At 38.1% G+C, this 24540-nt stretch overlaps 2 protein-coding genes across 2 annotated transcripts in view; both read left to right on the top strand.

Moving 5' to 3' along the window:
• The window catches only part of CAPRIN2 (caprin family member 2), a 34124-nt gene extending 25257 nt beyond the window's left edge, over positions 1-8867 (top strand). The window contains exons 15-20 of the mRNA XM_029284077.1: positions 1377-1529; positions 2364-2547; positions 3932-4114; positions 5401-5501; positions 6119-6182; positions 8299-8867. Coding sequence (XP_029139910.1) covers positions 1377-1529; positions 2364-2547; positions 3932-4114; positions 5401-5501; positions 6119-6182; positions 8299-8867 — 1254 coding nt within the window. The remainder of the gene's footprint in view (positions 1-1376; positions 1530-2363; positions 2548-3931; positions 4115-5400; positions 5502-6118; positions 6183-8298) is intronic.
• A 5329-nt stretch (positions 8868-14196) lies between these two features.
• IPO8 (importin 8) overlaps positions 14197-24540 on the top strand; it is a 46387-nt gene continuing 36043 nt past the window's right edge. The window contains exons 1-5 of the mRNA XM_015815663.1: positions 14197-14294; positions 19528-19609; positions 20317-20473; positions 22344-22502; positions 23134-23290. Coding sequence (XP_015671149.1) covers positions 14211-14294; positions 19528-19609; positions 20317-20473; positions 22344-22502; positions 23134-23290 — 639 coding nt within the window. The 5' untranslated portion in view covers positions 14197-14210. The remainder of the gene's footprint in view (positions 14295-19527; positions 19610-20316; positions 20474-22343; positions 22503-23133; positions 23291-24540) is intronic.

Genomic DNA, 24540 nt, shown 5'->3' with positions numbered 1-24540 from the left:
TCCAGCTTGCAGGACTGGCCTAGGGTAATTTTTAGAGGGGTTTTAATTATATTTTAATTGGACAATGTTCAAATATTTCTTTTAATTAATTTTAAATTTGTAATTGTTATTTATGTATTTTAATTGATTGTCAGCCGCCCTGAGTCCGCGAGGAGAAGGGCGGGATATAAATCCAAATATAATAATAATAATAATAATTGTGAATGTGATAGAGCAGGGATCCCCAAACCCCAGTCCGTGGACCAGTACCGGGCCACAGCATGCCAGCAACCAGTCTGCACAAACAAGCAAAGCCCCATCCGCGGGATGCAGGCAACACACAAAACCATGCCCTCTCTGGTCCGCGGAAAAACCTCTCTCCACGTAATTGGTCCCTGGTACCCAAAAGGTTGGGGATCTCTGTGGTAGAGTTCTAAAATTTACATTGTAACAGAGGGAAAAAGCTAGTGATTATTATAGCAGAGCACAATGCAAGAACAGAATCTTTTTGGATTTCTTTCACCTTACCTCAGAGGAACCATATGGAGACTATACACAGTTCTATCTTGGTTATCTCTTGAAATGAGCCTTCTCTAGAAACTACCTCCATCAGTCTCTTAAGAAATATCATATTTAGCTTGGCCACTGAGTACAATTTAATACCTTTGGAATGGCTTCTCCAGACTTCTGTTCCACATTCTCAAGGACTTCAGAATTTCAAGTTCCCATGCAGGTAGTCCTCAACTGAGACCAAAATTTCCATTACTAGGCAAGGTGGTTGTTAAGTGAGTTGCGCCCAATTTTACTATCTCTTTTACAATCGTTAAGTGAATCACACCATCTTTAAGTGAATTCAGCTTCCTCCATTGATTGTCAGAAGCTGGCTGGGAAGGTTGCAGATGATGATTACATGACACCGGGGTGCTGCAACAATCATAACATGCTAGTTGCCAAGCGGCCAAACTTTGATCATATAGCTGTGAGGATGCTGTGATGGTCATAAGTGTCAGGAATATTAGTTGTAAATCCATTTTTTTCAGTGCTGTTGTAACTTCACTGAACAAATGGTTGTAAGTCGAGGACTACTTATGACCTTTGTGTAACATAATTCAAGAAATTACTGAGCAGTTTATATCATAAAAGGCCATAGTTATTCAGCTTAAAAATAATATATTAAGAATAAGAATTGAGTTAAAAAACTGCTCTTTTTTGCTCTTTTTACTTCTACATATCTTTGTTTCAGAGAACCCTTCCAAATATTTATAATAATGTAGGTTATTAAAGATAAATATAACTGTTGGCTTGCAGAAACTGCTGATGTTTGATAATTTTTAGTTTTAACAACCTAAGTTGTTTGTTGCTAGAATGTCTGTTTCATTATGGTGCTTCTCTTCAAGGTTCCTACTCCAGTTTCAAGTGAATCACAGACACCACTGACACCCTCAAGAACTAGCGTGTCGCCAGAACATCAAGGGAAAGTTTTTCAATCTCTTCCATCAAGTAGCAGTGGTGTTAATGTAAAAGCACCTCCTTTTCAGGCTATGCAGACTGTAAGTACAATATAATTAGATGTTAGACAACACAACAAAATATTGGTCAAAATTTTTGGTTTTGGCAGCTTCTATACAAAGAACAGATGGCTTTCATATAAGATATAGGACAACAAAACCACATTTTGTTGAATAGACATTTCAGATAATCTTCGCTTAACAGCCATTCAAAGTTATGATGGCTCCCCTCAAAAGATACTTTTGACTTGGTTCCAGAGTTCTGACGACTGTACACACACACACACACACACACACACTGCAGTCATGTGATTGCCTTTTGCATGCTTAGCAACTGGCTTGCATTTATAGCCATTTGCAGCATCTTACAGTCACGTGACTGATTTTTGGCAATTTCTTTTGCAGTTTCAGTTATTACTTCCAATTTCTGGCAAAAACCGCTGATTGGGTATAATAGATTTGTTTAATGACCATATTCATTTAAATAACTGCCAGAAAAAAGGTAAAATTAGTCACGGTTGTATGGTAACCTGCTTAATGACTGCTGCAATATACAACCATAATTTTGGGCTAAATTATGATTATAAGTCGGGAACTACCCATAATCTATTTCTCACAATGTTTCATTTCAGAAATTAGAACTTTAGTAAATTAGAAGTCCCAGCATATAACACTAGATGAAATTAATCAAAAGTGTGCAAGTTAGACAGGAGATTTCCTGGAAGTTATAGAATCTCTTCTTCATTTCTGCAATGTAAATTATTAACATTTCAGTTTCCCCAATGAATGATATCTCATTTTGATCTGGGGCACTAAAAGCTGCTGCTTGGGGTTTATATGAGGCTGATATAGTTCATAACATTATGTCTTTTGTAGGTGTTCAAAGTGAATGCACCATTGCCACCTCGTAGGGAGCAGGATGCGAAAGAGAATTCTCTGCATTCTACAGGATACAATCAGAATTTTTCAACAGCAAGCACACAGACGCCGCCTCCGTGTAAATTACTATCTACTCAAAATGCAGAACAAATAACTTTTTCACAAGAGTCCCTTTCAAACGGTAAGAAGAATTTCAGTGTAAACCAGTAACTGAACTGGTGATGCAAGAGATGGCCATGATTCTAAACTCATTTTGAACATTCTATAATATTTAACAGACATTACTTTAAAAATGACAGAAAAACTTAAGTGTTCACATTTGGTTTTTTAGTTCTACTAGAAAACCTTTTACTCGTGGAGTCATCCTTTGAGAAGATAGTGCAGTCTGACGTGACCAGAATGAACATTAAGTTTTAAGCTGGCCATATGTTTTTTACCCCAATGCTGGAAAGTCCCATGATCATCTAAGAAGAGTATATATCATAAAGAGAAAAGTAATTGTAAGGGCAAATGCATTTTAATAATAAGTCAAGAGTAAACATAACAGCCACTGGAAATTGGAAGCATTTCTATTACAGAACTTTAATTATTTTAATTTGATTTGACTTCTTGAAGGAGGTTTATTTTTCACTGAATCATCCAACCTGGCCAGACCGTCATGATTTTTTCAGTCCTTATGTCCTCCCAACTCCACCTACCTCTAAAAAGCTAGAAAATGTTCAGCTTCCTCCTCATTCCTTCCTGTAATCTCACTTATACTTTACGTGGGAGTATAATTGGAGACATGTCAAAGCTTTCCCTTTTCCCTCTAACAATTTCCAATGCATTCCAATGAAAAGATTTGATTTCATCTGCTATGATTGTGTGGGCAAGGAGAGAGATTAGTACCTTTGTTGCAAAGCTATACAATTGTCCATTTTCTGCATTCCATTAGTTGGGAACCTATAGTAGAATTTTCTCTTTTTGGAGGTAAATGGACAGCTTTTGCCTGTTTACAAATTATTTTTAGGGACTGGATACTTCAATCAGACGATCTCTGTGGGAGATAGGCAGAGGAAACTCCCACTTCTGAGATGAATGTTTTTGAGTACCTTGTAGTCTTCTCTATGGTGGGAAAATAGAATGTTGAATTAATTCCTTCTGTAACAAAGAGAGAGTGGATCACACCCTTTTTGATGCAAATGAATGGCAGGAAAACTTAAATTGCCAGGTTTTGTTTTTTCAATGTCTTATGTCCCATAGACAGTTCATATATTTTAATCTACTGGGTTTTTTTTGTAGCAGGAAGTGTTAAGTACATTTAAACTCATCATTGTCTGTCTTAACATTGACAAGCCTCCAGTTTGGCTAGTTTATGTTAATTCCAACTACTTAAATGAAGTTTTAAATTCAACAAATTTGTTTATTTTTAAACAGTTATTAACAATAACAAGGTAATATATTCCTGTGTGTTACAAGCAGGAGTGCAATTAATAAAGGTTGAGGAAAAAGATCAGGAATCACATCCTTTTCCTTTGTAGTAGCTTACAGAAATACGTAAGATGTGCACTTCTCATCTTAACCAGGTACTTGCCAGACTGAGGGAGCTGTTCCTGTCAGCAATGGTACCCTCACTTTTTATGCAGCACAGACAGCCACTTTCTCTAGACCATCTCAGCCTTTTATTGCAAACCGTGGATCTATCAGAGGTTCTCTCAGGGGTGTAAGATCAGTGGCCAATTCTTATCGTTCCCCTGGTGGATATAAAGGTAAGATCCAGTTTTATGAAAATATTGATGTATGGTTTGATGCAGACCTATTTCTATTGCCGTTCCGAAGTGAATCCTGAAAGAGTGATAATTAATTGTAGTTCAGCTTCTGTGGAATTACACTGTAGTGTCTGGAATACAACTCTTATTGGACCAAGAACCATCCCATTCTGAATAGCATGTCAAGGGCACACTGCGGAAGGGGCAGGATGATACATAGACTTAAATTACATTACATATAAATACTGCTTCACCACAATTATTTGGCAGTTAAGAGCGACTGTCTTCTCATGCATCTGCACTGATGCTTAGATTTAAAATAGTTCAGTACATGTGCGAGTAACAAATCATTCTCCCATGCGCTAATGTTCTCCCCGTATATTGAGACTTTTATCTTCCACTGCAAGCATACATATGAGAATCCCTAGGTAGAGGAGGTAGTGATGGTTTGGAATTCCTCGCTGACAAGCAATAGATATGGGGAAATATTGGAGGCTGCACTATAATAGGCTGCAGATTATGCATCTCTGTAGATCTGAATTCACTGGGTGTAATCCAAGTGACAGAGATTCTTAGTCATGGACCTAGTCTTACCTCCCAGAAGTATGAGTGTCTCCAAACCCTACTTAAAAGTCTGTACTATTCCAATAAGCTTTTGGCCTGTACATATGGTCCTTGCTTAGCAACCACCTTTTTAGCAATTTTTCAACTTACAATGGTTGAACTTACAAGAGTCTCTCCCCTGGTGTCAGGTACAAGCTCAAGGATGACACAGCAAAATCCAATCCTTTATTTATTTGGTTGCACTTAATGGACAAAACTAAAACAATAACCTTCTAATCTACTAGATATATCCTGAAAGATTCTAGGGTGCAACTGCCCTGAACCTTCCTCCTGCCCCAGTCCAACTCGGGATTGCCCTTAATTTGGGCCTCTGTTTGGGAAAGCTCTGTGTTGCCAAAACTCCCCCCCCTCCAGATGCACATTCCATCACAACTGATCATTTTAATGGTATTTATCTTTCTGTCTATCTAATCTATCAATCTTGCAACCATCTATCACCTGTCTATCATATCTCTCCCCCCCCTCCCAATCTCTCTTTTTCTCTCTATTGTATATGGCCACCCATCTCAGAAGAACGATACAGCAAAAAAAGGTATAAGATACCTGGATTCTTGGATGCTGTTTTATACTGCAAAGAATATTTGAATTATCATGGCCACCCATTTTTAGTAGTTAATGGAAATATGAAGTGTTTCACATCAAACAACACTTTATTCCAGCAGGTTTTGAAGCTTACAGAGGACCGTCTTCAATCCCTAATGGAACCTATAGCCAATTACAACTTCCTGGCAGAGATTACTCTTCAGTGCAGTATTCTCAGAGGGTAATGACTTGACAAGCTTTGTTGAGACCAAGTATGCTTTAGAATGGTTTGGCATCCTCTGTTCTGTGCAAAAGTCAAAATCAAGCATTCACTTGACATAAGGGATGTTTTATAAAACCTGATAGCATGCTGTGGCTAGTAATTTAATATGACTAATAGTAAGTGCGACCTCCTAGAGCAAATAAATTGAGTATAAATAATTAATGGATTATATATCATAGGTCACACCTGTTTTGTATATTTTGTATCCTATTGATGAATTTTAATTTGAATTTGGGGTTTATATCTCTGAAATTTATTCACTTTGCCTATTTGATATCAGTCTTTCTTATGAATAATATATTTGAAAATAACCATCAATTAAGCATGCTGGAAAATTAGAACAAGAATTGGCTGTAGTTTAACATTTACAGGCATATGATCTATCCTAATTAAATTAGTGCTAATCAAGGATATTGGACTGCAGATATTTGCCAGGTAGCAACAAACGTTTGATGCAAGACGTAGCACAGTTCCCTCCTACTCTGCTATCTCACTAATCGTAACAAAAAATTCAAGTGATTGTAAGAACGATGTTGTTGCCCTTTACTAAATTGAGGCAAATGTTTATGTTCTAGGATATGAATTACCAACCAAATTATAAGCGAGGAGGTATTAATAGTGGTCGAACTAATTCAAGAGGTACGTTTACTTTTAACATGATTTAAAATGGAAGTCTCTTTTAAGTCACACTGCAGTGCTCACTCAGGTTGCATTACACTATGATTAACCATTCCAGCACACTATGGACTATGTGTATTGTTGCCTAAACAGTCAAGTACAGACTCCATGTTCTTAGGCACTTTGCCTGATATATGCCTGGAAAGGAATCTGAGGCTGCTTTTGAAGGAATCGCTACCCATTCAGTGCTGTTAACAATATACAGTACTTGCATACCTAAGTGCTAATTTTGAACAGTTAATAACTGCTGGGAATTAAAAACTTTTGCAAAGGTTCTTTTTATTAGAGCAGGGAGGAAAATGTCCATCCCCACCTTTTCCTCAACAGGGATGACTGAGGTTCTTAACTTTCTGCTCTTCTCTTCCTCTGAGCCACTTACTGTCTAGAACATCTACATTTTGGTCTATGCCTGGAACAAATAGAGCAATTTTACTCAGTGTTTGAATGCAAACATTTAAAAAGTATCCACTTGGATTCAGACAACCTGAATAGGCTGTTCCATGCACAGAACATTTTGCCCATAGTATTGGAGACTATAAAAGAATAAATTTTTTTCAGGCAATTGAAGAAAATATTTGATTCCAGATTAGCCATATCAGCTTTATATAAAATATAAAATCCTTAAAGCTTCTGTGTTTTAGGTTACAGGCAAGAAAACAGACAGGAAGAAAACTGCTCAGCAGGTAGCGCTCGAGGTAGAACACGTGGTAAAAAATACTTCAGAAGAAGGGAATTGAGAAAAACTGAGAAAAATGAGAAAGAAGCAGAGTCTGAAAATAATCTTGTAGTTGCCAAAATGCACCAATTCAGTTAGTACTGATTAACAATATAGTTGACAGATTGGTAACTTGGTTTTCTACACTAAATAAAAACATATTTTTAAAGATGCGTCTTTTCTTGGAAGTAAGAGCAATGAATGCATCCTTGCAAAATATATTTCCTATTGTATAATATAATATTAAAGCAGCTATGGGTAAGCAGCCACTATGCATTCATGATAAAATATAAATACATATAAGATTAAAATTCTATTAATGGGTTTTTAGGCATTCTGTTATGTAAGTCAATGGAGTGTAGTAATTTGGACTAAACAATTAGTTTTTTGTTTTTATGGTCAGAAGCTGTGAGAATTTATATTTAATTTGAAGAGCATCATATAGCATGAAGTAGTTCTGGAAATCAAATTAGGTATTTTATAATTCATAATATCCTAGCTATCTCCAACCTGGAATCCTCGAAGTATGTTTTGGATGGTAGCTTTCAGAATTCCCCAAACACTTATAGGGCAACAGTTTGAGGAAAATAATATAGTTTTGATAACTATGCAAAAAAATGTAATGGTAAATTTATATTTCTCACCATGGTATTAAAGATACTGCAGATGTATTTAAGTCTCTGGTGTCTAAAATAGATTTAAATTATTTCAACCCTGAACTCATTGCAGAAGTATGTTCAATGCATATATCACCTCTACTCAGCTTTTAGAGAGTGAAGGATGAAAAACCTGTTTCTAGCTTAAACTTGCTGGATTGGAGCATGGTTAATTGAGTTGTTTTTAATGAAATAATACTAATCTGAGAGCCTGGATCTGCAAGGGATTAAGTAAAGTAACAAATCTGAACAAATACTGGGGCAGAGCAGCATGGTCAAAATTGGAAGTCAGAGAAAATAAAACAACTTGGTAAAGTATGGGATATTCTCAAGTCATGGTTATACTTGTTAATTAACTGTTGAAGCCAAAGGTAAACACAGTATTATGTCTTTTAGCCTTAAAACCCCTACATAAATTATTTGTGAAACCATATGTCCTCTTTTCACAATTTGAAGAACAAATTTCTAAAAACTAGGGACAAACCAGTAACTGGCACTTGTCTAGATCAGCCTTCTCATACATGATGCCATCCATATTATGACTCTGGCTAATTTGGGGAATTGTAGTTCCAACAGAATTGGAAATGCTCAGCTGGGGAAGGCCGATCTACTCTATAAATCTTGGCAAACTGAACTTCGAAAACGTCTAAAAATGGATTTCTTAATAGTTACATCAGAACTAACAATTGCTCATGATCTCTAACAGCAGGATGGAACGATTCTTCTCAGGTGAGCAGTCCAGAACGTGACAATGAGATGTTTAACAGTGGGGACACTGGGCAGGGCGATTCCCGCAGCATCACTCCTGTTGATATGCCTGTGACGAGCCAAGCAGCCACCATTCTACCTGTACACGTCTATCCCCTCCCACAGCAGATGAGAGTTGCCTTTTCTGCTGCTAGAACTTCTAACTTGGCTCCTGGAACTTTAGATCAACCCATCGTGTTTGACCTCTTGTTAAACAATCTTGGCGAAACCTTTGATATACAACTTGGTAGGTTCAATTGTCCTGTTAATGGTACTTATGTATTCATATTCCATATGCTGAAGCTAGCTGTTAATGTACCATTATATGTGAACCTCATGAAAAATGAAGAGGTTCTAGTCTCTGCGTATGCCAATGATGGTGCTCCAGATCACGAGACTGCAAGCAACCATGCAGTCCTCCAGCTCTTTCAAGGAGACCAGATTTGGCTACGTCTTCATAGAGGAGCTATTTACGGAAGTAGTTGGAAATATTCTACCTTTTCAGGATATCTCCTGTATCAAGACTGAACATTAAGCTGCTGCAACGGTTTGGTGAAGGAAGGTGAAAACTGGTGGGCTACTTTCACACTGCATACTGAATACTTAAACACACCATTCTAAAGTGGGATATATGGTGATTTGTTTTGCAAAGAGTTGAAGTTGGATCAGCACTGATGTGGCACTTTATCAGTTGTGATGTAGCCTTGATAGTGAAGCTCTGAATGTTATGTTTGCACTTACTCTTAAACTGTAATTTATCAGCTTACTATGCCACTCAAATTTGCCTCAAGTCTAGGTTATTCGCAACGCCTTGTGCCTAAATAAAAAAAAAATGCCTTAGTATCAATGTTTGTGCTACTGTAATAACTCTGAGTCATATTATCACCCCATTAATTTTCTGGAGGGCTGTGAAGACTTGGCTTGTTCATCCAGGCATGATGCTAGGATAGAAGTGAACAAATACAAGTGTGAATTTAGAGTTAGTGGGATGGTGCTGTAATTGAGCTATGTGGTGGTTCAGTTGACCAGATTTCATTGGTTTTATTGAACGTTATTTTGAGCTCACTATAAGATAGGTGGCCATATAAGTTTATAAATAAATAAAATAAGATTCCACTGGAGAAAGAAAACAGATCCACACACAGTTATGAAGTATGCTCCTTGCATGTGAAAAGTTGCAGATTCAATCCCACAAATCTGGTAGAAGAAACAGTAGATGACGGAGTTCCCTGGAGAATTACTACAACTAAAAATTAGATGGGTCATTCCCCAATCTGTAACACAACATTATACATCATTTTTATTTTTTAAATGTTGAAAGCAAGTGGAATATTGAGACTAAGATTCATTTCCTGTTTATGTAATTATGTAAAATTTGAGTTCTCAACACAGCAGCTGCAGGAACCTTTCTCGATTCCCAGGATTGGGAAACTAGCACCCAACATAGCAAAACATCAGCTGTAAGCATCACCGTTTCTAAAACTGCTTCTGGCCTTGTATTTACCTGGCAATAGTTCAATGCTATACTTTCCTGCCTGGGGAAAAAAAAGGTAAGGTGGCAGAAATTGGGCAAGTCACCATGTACAGTAAATGGGCACTGTGACTGGCCATAGCAACCATGGTGTAAGAACATTAGATGTTTCTCAAGTTCTAAATGTGTCCCTAAGCCCCAAAAGTTGGAAATACTGACTTTATTATAGTCACTGTCCCTACCAGTTTTGATGCGAATGCTGCAGCAGAAAAATAACCTACAGGTAATTATGTAAATGGGGAGATGATAAACCTCTATACAAGCAGGATTGTTACATCTTATTTTATTAATCACTAGTATTGTTGGTCACTTTGCTTCAGATTTTACACCTTTGTTACAAAACCCTTGTGTTGTTGGAAATGAGTGGCTGTCACTCAAGGTTTTTACTAGGAACTGTTGCCCTTGGACATCTGAAGACTAAAGGCTTCAAGATCTGCACTATAGCATCACCGTGGAACAACTCTGGAGATATTCACAATTGAGGACTTTATTTGAAACTACCTGAAGAGCAGATTGGAAGAATACCCGTAAGCAGAGATGGTAAATTCTCCTCTGCGTTCTTCATTCAAGTTTCCTCTACAACTTTGGTTCTGTGTTATTTTACATTCCTGGTATTGGTGTCCAAGAACAACTACTAAACATCTAAAAATTGCCTCTCTCTCTCTCTCTCTTTTTTTAAAGTTCCCAATTAATTTGACTTCAGCATTTTTATAAATTCTAAAAGGCCCTCCTATTTTTCCAAATGACAATTATGTTAGCTAAACTATTTGTGAAGCTTTCATCACAACCTCTAGCCTTTTCTCTCTCTTCATCAAAGGATTCAGTTGGCTTATGTCCTGAAGGCAGCTCCAGATCTTTTTGTGAATGTGCGGTATTGAAAAACTTGCAAACATCTCAGTATGGTGAGGTAATAAAACATTTTAAACTTGCTTTTTGTGTTACCCTTTTTAAAAAACAATGAACAGGTTAACAAATATTAAAGCTATGTTTGTGTGACTGAAAGTAAAAAGGAACACATCTGAAACTTGCCTATTTACTATGCAGATTTTTAAATGGTGGGTTTTTTTGGTACAGTAACTGTTTCTTGCAAACAGTTTTGTTATTAGTAATCCTATTGATAAAATCTTACTGTTGTGGATTGTTTCATTTGTAACAAACAAATCTACAAAAGGTATTCCTGAATTATCCACAAAAGTTATTCCTGAATTGTAGCTGTATGGAAATGTATCTGGCCCCTTTTGGATGTTCTGAATATTTGCTTTCCTTTGCAATTGATTATGATCAGAGCTTCACATGGATCCATCTGAAAGTGAATGAAGAAATATAAAAGTTAAGTACTTGTTTCATTTACTTCCCAAAGTCATCCAATCTGCAGCCTGTGATTGAAAATGTGGTTGGCTTCCTTCAGTAACTTGTTGCATCACATTTAACTGCAATAACTTTTAATAAATACTTCCTATAATTGGAGATCAACCTCACATTGCTATGTAGGAATTTTGGTTAATTCCTCCATGGTGTATTGTTTTAATTCAGTAGCTTTTAGTGGAACATCCACAGTTCAATGGCATTTAGCCCTGAGTTTAGATTTAGCAACTCAAGAACACTGAGTTTGTTTTTCTTTATCCATTCTCTTGCAGATTTGCTTATATGTTTGGGATCGTTCTGTTGCTGCATGACCCACTTCACTTCAACTTTAGATGTCAGAAAGATGGCCTGATACTGTTCTGAGGAATTATTAAAAGTAGAATTCATGCTTTGTTTATTCAGTGATATCAAGTCATCCAGAGGTTGAAGCAGCAAAGTATCTCCAAAATATGGCACTATCCATTTCTATGTTTGATCATCGGTATGAGGTTCTTATTGTGGAATGCAGTATTTGGCTTCCACCAGTCCTAACTGAACTTGTGTAACTTGAAAAGTTCCACCTTTTGATTTATTTGTCCATAGAACATTTCTCAAGGAGTCTGGAGATTCATCTAGCTGTTTGACTAAATTTGAATATCTATGGTTTTCTCGCTACTCTGTTTTGTACAGTGCTTTTCTAATGGTACAGTCAAAATTTGCCCAGATCCTTGGATGACATTCTAGTTTTTTTTGTGACTTCCTAGCTAGTTCTATCCTATACTCTGATGTGATGAGAGCCACTTTTTTTTTTTTGAATGTACAATTATTTCAATTGATCTTAGTTGCAAGGCTGTCTCTGGTGAAGCTTCAGAGGATTAGAATGGTAATGGTATCAGGCAAATGGTATCAACAGTATTTTACAGATGTCTTCGAAAATTTATTTTGAGCTGAGAGATATGTGCCTTAGAATTTTTGTGGTGTGAACATCAGTGATCATTAGCCGTAATTATGCTCTTTATTTGATGGCATGATTTTCTCATCCTGTTACACATTGATTGATTTGTTTATGAAATAAAGGAAACAAGCACCAAACTTTGGTGTTCTTTGTTCATTTAGACCAGGGGTGTCAAACTGCCGGCCCATGGGCCGGACGCGTCATGCAGAAGCCACGCCCACCCCATTGCTGGCAATGGCAAAACAGTCCCGATACATTGCGCAATGTCACGTGACTTCACGAGTTTGACATGTCTGATTTAGACGATATATCAGTAGGATCTGTAGCTCTGATACAAGCTAAACTAAGTGAAACGTGATCTGAGCTAAAAAAAATTGAGAACACCCAAAGGTAAATATTTTTTAACTGAATGATATGTGCATATGGTGGACATAAAGAGGCTTCTTGATATCTCTACAGAATACTGAAAAAAATCAAACTCATGTCAGGGATATGTCACTGACCATGGTTGCTACTTGTATGTGTAGATGCTGAATGCACTGGGACCTGGTATTTTATGCAGAACATATAGTTTTTTTGTGCAGATTTCAGTGCTAGAATTAAATGCTGAAAAATGCTTAAAATTATTTCAATAAGTGTCTCATCGTGTTTATATTCAGTAGTAGGTAATATGAAAGCTGTGTATCTGTTACATAGCATGTAAACAATTCAAGAATCTGTTGTAATTTAGGTCTTAGCCACCTTAGATGAAGGAGAAAATTAGTCCTCTACACAACAAAAGTGCTATTGTGGTTCCCCATCCTGCACCTGAATTTGTTTCCAATTTCCTAAAAGAATTTTGCATTTGTCTTGTGACATTTAGTACTTGGTAAGTTATTAATTTTATGTTTTTGAATATTAGCTACCCTCTCTTGTTTTCCATCAGCTGCAAACTAGCTAAGATATTCCTCCGCCTCTTCAGGGAATGAATGAAAATGTTAAAGTGTGCTGGCCCAGTGTCCCACTTGATCCAGTTCAATGAGTTACAGAGAACTCATAATTCTCAAGCCAACTGTGGCTTCTAACATACACACCAGCCATTCAACCAACGTAGAATAAACATATGGGATTTTTTTTTAAGGAAGTGGATTTCCATTTAGCAAATTTACAAAACCCTCCCATTAAAAAAATGAAATGTCTGATTATTATTAATTGGAATAAACAAAATATGCGCATCCTCTGAACAGACAGAGGGAGAAATTCCCAGGCAGGCTGATCTAGTTACTACTATATAAGAGGGATCCATAAGTAGTTTTTCTCCTTAAGCAGTTTTTGTTCCCTGTCCCCTTTTTCTAATCTGATAGAAATATACAGGTAGTCCTTGACTTACAACAACAATTGAGCACAAAATTTCTGTTAAGTAAGACATTTCTTAAATAAGTTTTGCCCCACTTTATGACCTTTCTTGCCATAGTTAAATGGATCACCACAGTTGATAAGTTGGTAGCCCAGTTAAGTAAATCTGGCTTCCTCATTGATTTTGCTTGACAAAAGGTTGCAAAGGTGATCACGTGACCTTAGAACAGCAACAGTCATAAGTATGAGTTGCCAAGCAGCGGCATTTTGATCACATGATCGTGGGGCTGCTACAAAGGTCGTAAGTGAAAAACGGTCATAGCTTACTTTTTTTTCAGTGCGTTTATAACTTTGAACGGTCATTCAATGAACTGCTGTAAGTCGAGGATTACCTACATAGGAAATGACGAGACGGAGAAAGCCTAAGCCTCCGGTCTCCATGCAGGGAACTACGATCCTCTACCGCAGCGAGCAGTTCGCGCACCGTTTCTTTCCGTACAGCAATATGGCGCCCAATGTACCGCCGCCGCGAGAACGGCGGACGGGGGTGGAGTGGGGTGGCGCGCCGAAGCCGCAAAGCTTCGTCTTCGCGACAGTTTGGCTGTCGTAAACCGGTGAATGGCTCCTGTGTAGCCAAAGGGGGAAGGAGGGAGCCGGCGAGCGTGTGCGGCGGCCGCTGCTCTTCCCGTTGAGGCTCTGGGAGATCATGGATCCCAACAGAATTATCCAGGCGCTCAAGGGCACCATCGACCCCAAGTTGCGCCTCGCGGCCGAGAATGAGCTCAACCAGGTAAGTCCGCGATGGGCTTGGGCCTCGGCCGGGGAAGGGGCGCCCTTCGCGCCCGAGGGTCTCTGACGAGGTCCGCCGCCCCCTTCCCGTCCGGCAGCCTCGTTCCCTTCCGACGAAGCGCCTGTCATTGCTTCTTGCAAAAGCCTCGAAGGAGAAAGCCCGCGTTATTCCCGAACTACAGCCGTACGTTACACTCAGGCTGTTGTGTGAATCCAGCCCGCGAGGTTAGTTTAGGGTTCCGTGTTTCAGGCGCATCCAGAACGTACACATGTTCTTGCCTCTTTGAGGCTAGGCAGCGTTGTGCAAAGTGCACAAAAGGACTAGGAAACACTTAAGTTGAAGAAATAAAGGCACCAGATGAGAAAAAGAGAAAATATGCATAGCTAAATCTGATTCACCCCCACTTTCTCCATGCCTCCTACGTTGCCTTTTGTTCTTTAAACTTTTTATGTTTCCGATTTTCGGGATTTTATCTGCTTCATCTATCACAGCTTTCTTTTTTCCTTCCTTAATATATTTATTTGGAAGTTCAATCAGGGTTCATCTCTTTTCTATAACCGCCTCATATGATATTAGTCATGCATTCCTGTATTCATTTCTCATTTATTCAGTGCTCATCTAGGTATGATTTACTTATTTTGCCAGATACATTTCTTCCTGTTCCCACTGCATTTCCATTATATTCAGGATTTGTTTCTCCTGATTACCCAACTCTCATTGCTGTATAAGAAAATGGATAGAGACAAACTGTTTTGTTTTGTTTTAACATTCCTCACAGCAGATTACATAGTAATCTTTCTGCTACTATTTAAATGTCCTAACATTTCTCAAACCATTCCCAGTTCTGTTAAACATTCTACCAAGGTACACAATTGCATGTATTTACTCTAGCTTATTGCTGTTTATGTTGCAGTCATTCATTTTCTGTTTTCTCAAACCTTTGTCTTTTAACTACTAATACTGTACATAACTCCATATTGCAGCATATAATCTGTGATATGCTGTAAGTCATTCATGTTCTTAGCGAACATCTTGGTATGGTCTGTTTACATCTTGGTATGGTCTGTTTAGAGAATGGCTAGGATGATGATGATGATGATAGATCAAGATGTAAGAGATACAGGTATCTCTTACATCTTCATCTATCATCATCATCATCATCATCCTAACCATTCTCTATCCACGGCAGGATGAAGGCCTTTTCCACATATTTCCCACCAGTAAGGTCTTGAGCTTTCCTTTGCCAGTTGGGCCCACAATACTTGCTGATGTCATCACCCCCTTCTTTTAGGTCTCTTTTGTGAACGCTTTTTATCAAATAGAATCCATTCTATGACTGTCTTAGTCCAGCTGCCATCACTTTTTCTTGCTATGTGAACAGCCCATTTCCATTTCAATTCTTTTACTCTTTTGATGGGATCATATATATTTTCATTTGTCTCTAATCCATGTGCGGGTCTTTCTATCTTGTCTTGTGGTGCCCAGCATGTATTTTTCCATGGCTCTTTGCATCACTCGTATCTTTTGTATTGTGAGGTTTGTGTCCATGTTTCACTGGCATATGTTAGAACCACTATCTTGAGCTATTAAAAACATTAAACATCCTTGTCTTTATCTCTGCTTAGAGCTGAACCATCCACTAATCATTTCATTTATTTTCAGGAATTGCTTTATTTTCATGATACATTGCCGCTATTACATTCAACAATCTTCATGTCCATATTCATGCAAAACATTCCATAATTCGAACCTATTTACCTTATCATCGTTATTTCCCTCACATTTATATATATGACCTGCTAAAAAACAAAAGCTTAACCTGACATAAAGCCAAACTGTATTTCCCAAATTTTTTTCATTGATATTTCTTGGGGACTTTCAATCAGAATTTTGCAAAGTTATTTCCAGGCATACTTAACAAACTAATTATGTGGTAGTTTTGCATTTACTCTTGTTACCTTTGTCTTTGCACTGTATAAGGGAACTGTAACATCATCCTTTCTGTTGTCAGATATAGCTGCCTCACATGCACATCAAATATCACATAGCTACTTCATAACTGAGCACACTCATAGTTTAATATTTCACCTGTTAAATTTCTCCAGCCTTATAATGGTTCAACTTTGTCATAGCGTTTACAACTTCCTTGTTTTTTTCTTGGACACAAATATTTTTAGTTCTAGACTCTGCTCTTTGACACAGGGGTCCCAATCCCTAGGCCACAGACTGTCACTGGTCCGTGGCCTACCAGGAACTGGTCCACGCAAGTGAGCAAAGCCACATCCATGCATGCACTAGATCCAGGCAGCCTATGACACCATATTCCCTGGACTGTGGAAAAACTGCCCTCTACGGAACCAATCCTTGGTGCCCAAAAGATTAGGGACCACTGCTTTGATACATTTGTATAATTTCCAGCCAGTTCTGAAGTATAACAACTATCACCCATTCATAGGTTCCTCATTTTATATGTAGTCACAACAACCTGAGGACAGCAATTCATACAGTTCATAAAACAATATAAAATTTAGGTTTTTATATTAAACCTGCACCTTGTTTCTCCCACTTTTCCTGTCTAAAATTACTCCTTACTGTTCTTGAACTTTTAGATACTGAAGCCTCTCAGTTTTGCACCTTTTGATATTGATAAAGGTTTTTGGTTTTCTTCTTTCTTTCTGGTTGTGCTTTGAAAACAGGGCTGCATTTATCCTCAAATGTATGTGTCCTGAATATTTAATGGTGTAGAAGCATTAAATTAATATAAAGGTGTGATAGATATCTGCATGGACTGAAATGTGTCCTTAGTATGTTACAGCTCCAATTGTTTAGTTTTATCAATTAAATAATACAATGTATTGTTTTAGACCCAAATCCTCTTAAGTTTGGCCTCTTATTAAAATTGTAGTAACATCTTTTCCATATGTAGTTGCAGATAGCTTATTATGTGGCATATAATCCCAGAGAGTATCTATACTTTTACGCTGACCTTGTCTCAGATCAAAATATCAGGCCTTGGTTGATTCTTGAATGACTCCAGGGCTGTAGATTAGACTGGAATTTGTTTTAACCCTAAAAAAAGATAGTGGCCAATCACTTTTCTATTGTTGTCATAAAAATTGCAGGGACACTGGCATGTTCATGAAGTCAGCAGGAGTCAAGGTTGACTCAAAGAAGATTTTAGTTTCTAGTCTGGGTTGCTGTCCAGGAGAACCCAGTGCTGATGCATTGGCACTTTTTTTAGGTTTCCATTATGTATAATTTCATTTTGCAGAATAACTATCATGATGGCAACCTGAAGAATTAATTGAGTTGAACATTTCCAAGAAATGCCAGTCTCATTGTCTTCTGGGGGAAAAAGGCCCTTGGTTAGACAATATGATATTCTAAACACAATTTGTTAAGCACATTGCATCAAAAGACATCCGTCTATTTAGATTACAATAAGATAAGGTGACTGAGATAGTAAAATATCCTCTACAATAAAATTGCTCTTCGGTCCCATAGGAATAAATTAAAACTGAAACTGAAATATAAAACTTATATTTGGTAATATATCGTTAGAAGTTCATTTTCCACTTAAAAATCACATCTTCTTATTGAATTTTAAGCTAAAATAACTTGGTTGACATAGTTAAATCATTTATAGATATAGAAACTTACAGATAGTAAATAATGTATTCCATTAATGCTATAAATTATATATCAAATTAACATATGAATGCTAACATTCAAAATTTGGATGTTATACTATTCCATGTATAAGATCAGTGGTGGGATTCAGCCAGTTCGCACCACTTTGGCAGAACTGGTAGCTAATTTTTTGTTGCCCAGGCCCAGAATGGACTTCTGGAAGCGGCATCCACACAGAGAACTGGTTGTTCACATATTTGAATCCCACTGTATAGGATTGTAGTGCAGGAGTGTTTCCAATTAGAATTAAATTCTTTGTCACATGATAGTATTTCTTGCCCATATATCACTACCACTACCTGATTTATTTGTGCCATCCATTTGTTACATTCTTTCAAAAGTATATAATAATAAAATACAAAATAAAGAAGAAAAAATAGAATAAAAGTGGATGGTCTATTCTGTGAGAGACCTAGTAACATTTGAATTTGCTACTGATTGGAAGGCAGAAGACCCCCTAAAACATAGGAGATTTTAATATTCCACAGTTCTGCATTTTAGTATACTATATTTGTTTTCATTTAGAAAAAGTTAGCTTAGTTTGTACTTGCAAAACTCGCTCATGGACTGGTTTTTGCAATGTTAGAAAATATATTTTACTGAATGGTGGCAATCCAGAATTTCTGTTGGATGTCTTTGAGCCAAGATCATCTTCAGTGGCTTAGGATCTGAATATATAAAGTCAGCATAGATTTTCATGTTAACCCTTACATATACATAATTACATGCTGTCTAAAGTAAATAAGTGAAGACACACAAACTTTAAATCCATAGCAGTTTTAAGTTTATGACTCCCTCTGCCCCTCTCTATGGTTATATGCATTTCAAAAGTGGCCTCTTGTACCATCAAAGCAAAACTTTCAAAGGGGGACTTTGCAAAATGCAGTTGTTTCCATGGCTTCCCAGATTATTTGCACCTGATTGTAGAAAGCACATCTGGTGGACCAGCCAACAAAGTGAAACAGCTGTGATTTCAGCTCTGAGACATCTGTGTCCAATAGAAGATCTGATGAACCATTCCTAGCCCCATCCTTCAAATGAGAAAAAAAAATGGACTGGAAATGGGGGAATCAGTGGGGATTTTAAGAGTGGGAATTATAATAGTTTGCTTCCTAGTAGCCTCTCTCTTTTGCTTCTTCCTTTATTAATGAACCAGCACACCAGCCATGTGCCTCACCCATTAAACCATTTTGCTGCTGAATTTCAGTGGCACTATCTTGGGATGTGTGAGGGCTACATGTAGGGTTGGGTTGTTGACTCCTGTTGTATAAGGTGAAAACAGACAATATCAAGTGAATGTTTTGATATTAGGAGAGTTGTGGTTATTAACAGATTGGATATTAAATTCCTGGCCTGCTTTGGAGACCTTCACAGCAAAAGATAGCAGAATTGCTTCTTAATCTTAAAACCAAACAGTCTTTGTTGAGTCTAACTCAATTATTTTTCAATAGGAGAGTGATGCTTATTTCTCTGTTAATAACTGAAGTACCTGTTTAATACTGCTATCTATACTTTGCTGATTAACCTTTTATATCCTTTTCAGTCCTACAAGATAATAAACTTTGCTCCTAGTCTGCTACAAATCATTGTTTCTGATCAAGTGGAATTTCCAGTCAGGCAAGCAGGTAGGTGAAGTTCTGCAGCTTGCCTCCTATTTATCATCTTTAGAACTGAGTAAACAAATTGAAACTATATATATATTTTAAAAAACTATTTATTTATTTAATTCAATCTATGCCGCCTGAGTTCAAATGACTTCAGGCAGTTTTCAATGTACCAAACAATATAAAAACAATGTAAATAAGAAACCACAAACTAGAAAAGCTGAGGAAAAAAAGAACAAGATGGGGAACCCTGTAGAAACCCCAGAACATTCTACCAACATCTAACATCCAGCAGAGGGGGCTGAAACCACCCTAGTCCAGGGCCTGGGAAAACAACGAGGTCTTTATGGCTCTTTGGAAGGCCAACAGCATGGGAGCCATCTTGATCTCAAGGGATACCTCAGTCCGGTGCAATAAAGAAAGCCCATTTTAGGGAAATAAATTTTCTGCAAATGCCATTCTTGGTTATTGCTACTGGCAGATCTATACTTTATGTATTGGGTTATCTCTTTCTAAACGGCATCTACATTTTGGGGATTTCACTACCAGGATTTTAGTTCTTAGTTTCTTGTATGCCCATTGGTCTTGAATTGTTATTCTCCTTACAGATTGCCCTAACTCTTGTTTAAAACGAGATTTATCAACAGCCCTTTCTATACACTTCTCTCTCCCTCTCCTCCTTTCTGTCTCTTTCTCTCCTCTCTTTTCCCTCATTTTTTTAAATACAGCTGCTATTTACTTGAAGAACATGGTGACACAGTACTGGCCAGACCGGGAGCCCCCTCCCGGAGAGGTGATATTTCCATTCAATATTCATGAAAATGATCGTCAGCAGATTCGGGATAATATTGTAGAAGGAATTATTCGTTCTCCAGACTTAGTGAGGTATGTCAAGGTTCAGGCTGGGACATGCCCCAGAAAGTCCTGAATTTTATACCAAGGAAAGCAGATGCTTCTTCTTAGAATAAATTGAGCAGATTTAAATAACTTGAATAGATGTTTATTCAGCATAGTGTTGCTTTGAGAAATAGTATTTTGAAAGGGTCTCATATTATAAAAGCATATAGTGAGTCAAATCAATCACTTCTGAAATCGTATTCCACAACTTTTTCTAAATAAGATGATTGTAACAATTTCTGTAGAAATCTGCTGGGATAGAAAAAGGATAAAGTATAATTATAGCTCTTAAAATATGCCTCATGCCTTTTATGACATCAGGGCAAAAATGTTTTCCAGATAAAACTAGAAGAGTAGAAATTTAAGTTAGCAAACCCACATTTGAGACCCGAATGCTGCTGTGGGCCAGGGTGAGCTCCCATCCTTTGCTCCAGCTCCTGCGGGGACATGAAAGGAGATCCCAGCTGAGTGTCCCCAGGCAACAGTGATATCACCAGCTAATCCTTTCAACCTGGAGGTGCCTTGGTGCTTCCAACACAAGTGCGATGCAATCAAAGTTGGGGGATATCAAATTGAGTAAATAAATGCAATCCCCATGAGAGGGCAATGATTACTGTACATAGTGTGGCTTATACCCAATATAGAATGTGGAACTGGATTCTTATTTGGTTGTTTTAGTTGGCTACCAGCCCCCAAGGTCTAGTTAAAGATCTTCACTTTTTTCTGGTATAGAATAATGCAAGCCAGAAGCGGTGAATGCTCCAAAACTGGAAGTTTTTAAGAAGAGACTAGACAGCCATTTGTCTGAAATGGTGGGGTTGGACTAGATGACCTCCAAGTCCTTTCCAACATCATCATCATCTTCATTATTATTATTATCATCATCATCACCACCATCATTATTATCATTATTAAGCCTATGCCCCCTCTTATTGGCAGGGAATTAAGAGAAAGTTGTAATCATAGAATTTCAGAATCATATATCCAACACATATCATAAAATCAAGAGTTGGAAATAACTAAGAGGTCATCTAGTCCAACCCCGTGCACCCTGCAGGGTTCATTATACCACCCCTGATAGATAATTATCCAGCCAATATATGAAACCTCCAGTTTCAAGCACAGAGTATCCCGGGTTTGGAAACATTTATCTGTTTCTGGATTGTCTAAATGAGAAAATTGTCTGAAAGCTGGCAACCTTACTGTCATTATTTCCAAGGCCATCTATAGATGTACATTTTGATTTTTGTGTCTGGCGAATATTAATTTGAATATATTATTTGTTATTTAATAAGTGGGAGCAAAGAGAAGAAAGGAGTGATCCTTTCTGGACAATTACATCCCATGTTGAACCGGGGTTTTGTTTTTTTTTTGCCTATCCTTTAAAACAGGTCCCCAACTCCTGGGCTGCGGCTCACTACCGGCCTATGGCCCATTTGGAACTAGGCCGTGAAAGCGGTGAGCGAATGCGGGCACGCACGCAGCTCCACTTGCACAAGCAGCAGGTGAGCGTGCACATGTGCACAGCTCCATTTGCACAAGTGGTGGGTGTGTGTGCCTGCCGCTCATGTAAATGGAGTTGCGCCATGCTTGCCTGCCACCCATGTGAAACAATCCCCTCTCTCCCCCCCCCCCGTTGGTCCACAAAGCCGGAAAGGTTGGGCACCGCTGCTTTAAAAACATTTTGATATTTCTTTTTTTTTCTTTAGAATTATTTGTTGATAGCTGTTATTAGATTTTTAAAATGCATGCGTTGTTTTGGTATATGTAATTCAGGAGTTGATGAAGCAGGTCTTTTATCAGACCCTCTTTCTGTTTTTTCCTTTACTATATCCTTTCCCAATCTTTTTTTCCCCAGAGCCCAGCTGACAATGTGCCTTCGTGCTATTATTAAGCATGACTTCCCAGGTCACTGGACGGCAGTGGTAGACAAGATTGGGTTTTACTTGCAGTCGTCGAATAGCGGAAGCTGGCTTGGAAGTCTCCTGTGCCTGTACCAATTGGTAAAAACCTATGAGTAAGTGGATCTTCCTCAAGGAGAAAGTGTCTATCCTAGCAGCCATAGAAGTCTAGAAATAATCTCCTAGTTCATGAGTGCATCTTCCTGGTTTCTTGCAAAACTGGCTTTCTTATTCTGTAAAATTATACAGGTGGAGACTGGAGGGTGTTGTTCATACAGAGGAAAGCATTTAAGTTAGGAAAAATTCCTCACACAAAGTAAAATAAGGTATGAATGAGAATCTAATTCTTGGAAACAAAAACTTTCCCCTTTCTATCTACATTGGCTTTTCTCCAGGTAAATTTGGGAAAGTTTGATCACCCAAATAATGAAAGATGGGTGATTCAATTGTAAGATTCTGTATCGTACCTGCAATCTCATACCATTTTATTTACTATGAAGCTATGTTCCAAAACGCCACTGATCTGGGGGTGCTAAAATTGGTTAAAATTAACTCTAGTGTGCTGCACTAGGAAAATCAAAATAGCTTCTCCGTTCTGCTTTATTTGGATGTATAGTATTGTCCTGCAGAGATGAGAGAAGGATTACAACGTGTACCAGTTTCATCTTTTGTAAATCGAAATGAAGCAAAATGCAACAAGAGTAAACTTTACTCCTGAATTGTGTTTGGCTCTGATTCCTTCCATAGATATAAGAAAGCTGAGGAACGAGATCCTCTCATTGCTGCAATGCAAATATTCTTGCCTCGAATTCAGCAGCAGATGATCCAGCTTCTTCCTGACAACTCCCATTATTCTGTGCTCCTTCAGAAACAGATCTTAAAAATTTTCTATGCACTTGTTCAGGTATGAACCTGTATACTGAAAGCAGCAACAGGATGAAAAATCCCCAAAAGCAACAACCCCTTTTTAGAGTTGTGACCCCAAAAATGCGTATTTTGAAGTATGCGTTCGTTGATTTCAGGACAGCTACTTTCAAACCTGTGTATTGAATTTTTAGGCGTACAGCATTTGATTAAACAATTTAGTAATGAGACTGTTATCTTATTTACTTACTTATTAGATTTTTTATCATGCCTTAAATCAGTGGTTCTCAACCTTTTTAATGCCGCGACCCCAACCAGTCGTAAGTCGAGGACTAAACCGGTCGTAAGTCGAGGACTAAACCGGTCGTAAGTCGAGGACTAAACCGGTCGTAAGTCGAGGACTACCCAACGGGTCGTAAGTCGAGGACTTTCCCTGCCCGGGAGCGCCGCACATGCGTGGTTCCACCCCCTGCGCCGGCTGAGGCGTAGCTGGCAAGCGGCAGAGACAGAGCAGGCCGACCACCAGCTGGCCCAGCCCAAGGGAGGCAAGGCACCCGCTGGAAAAGGGGAAAAAAATGGCGGACAAAAAAAATGGCAGACAAAAAAAATGGCGGACAGCCTTGCTTGGCGACCCCCGTGAAATGGTCGATCGACCCCAAATGGGGTCCCGACCCACAGGTTGAGAACCACTGCCTTAAATAATTCAGGGCAGTGAACATACCTAGTGCTCCTTCCTCTTCCTCTTTTACTCTACAACAAAACCCTGTGAGGTGGGTTGGTCTGAGAGAGAGTGACTGGCTCAAAGTCACCCAGCTGGCTTTCATGCTAAGGCAGGATTAAAACTCAGTGTCTTGATTTCCAGGCCAGGACTTTCACCATTACACCAAATTGGCTCTCTTACAAATGTCTTATAAACATTTCTTTGCTGTTTACATTGAATTTTGTCCTCATTTGCCTAAGCATTTCTCTGTTTTTTCCATCAGAAGGAAAGGATGCTCTCTTGAGTGATATTTGCTAGCAGAGTCTAAGGGAAAGATTTTCTTGCTATAACCTGCGGAACGTCCTTTGGGTTTTTGGATTAATACTTTTTTTAGTTCTGATTTGTGCACCCAAGAAAATACGTAAGAACTATACAAGTATACATTTAGGGTTTGCTTTGGAACAGAATGGGAAGAATGGGAATATGTGACAGAGATTCTATATTGCTATTTTTAGCGAAGTTGAGGTTTTGTGCAAATCAGAGACAGCAGATAATAATAATAATAATAATAATAATAATAATAATAATAA

Source organism: Protobothrops mucrosquamatus, unplaced genomic scaffold, assembly GCF_001527695.2.
Source record: "Protobothrops mucrosquamatus isolate PMUCROS unplaced genomic scaffold, P.Mucros_1.0 scaffold363, whole genome shotgun sequence".
In the NCBI taxonomy this organism is placed as follows: Eukaryota; Metazoa; Chordata; class Lepidosauria; order Squamata; family Viperidae; genus Protobothrops; species Protobothrops mucrosquamatus.
Note: the sequence above shows the minus strand (reverse complement) of the source record. Positions and strands in the feature narration are given on the sequence as shown.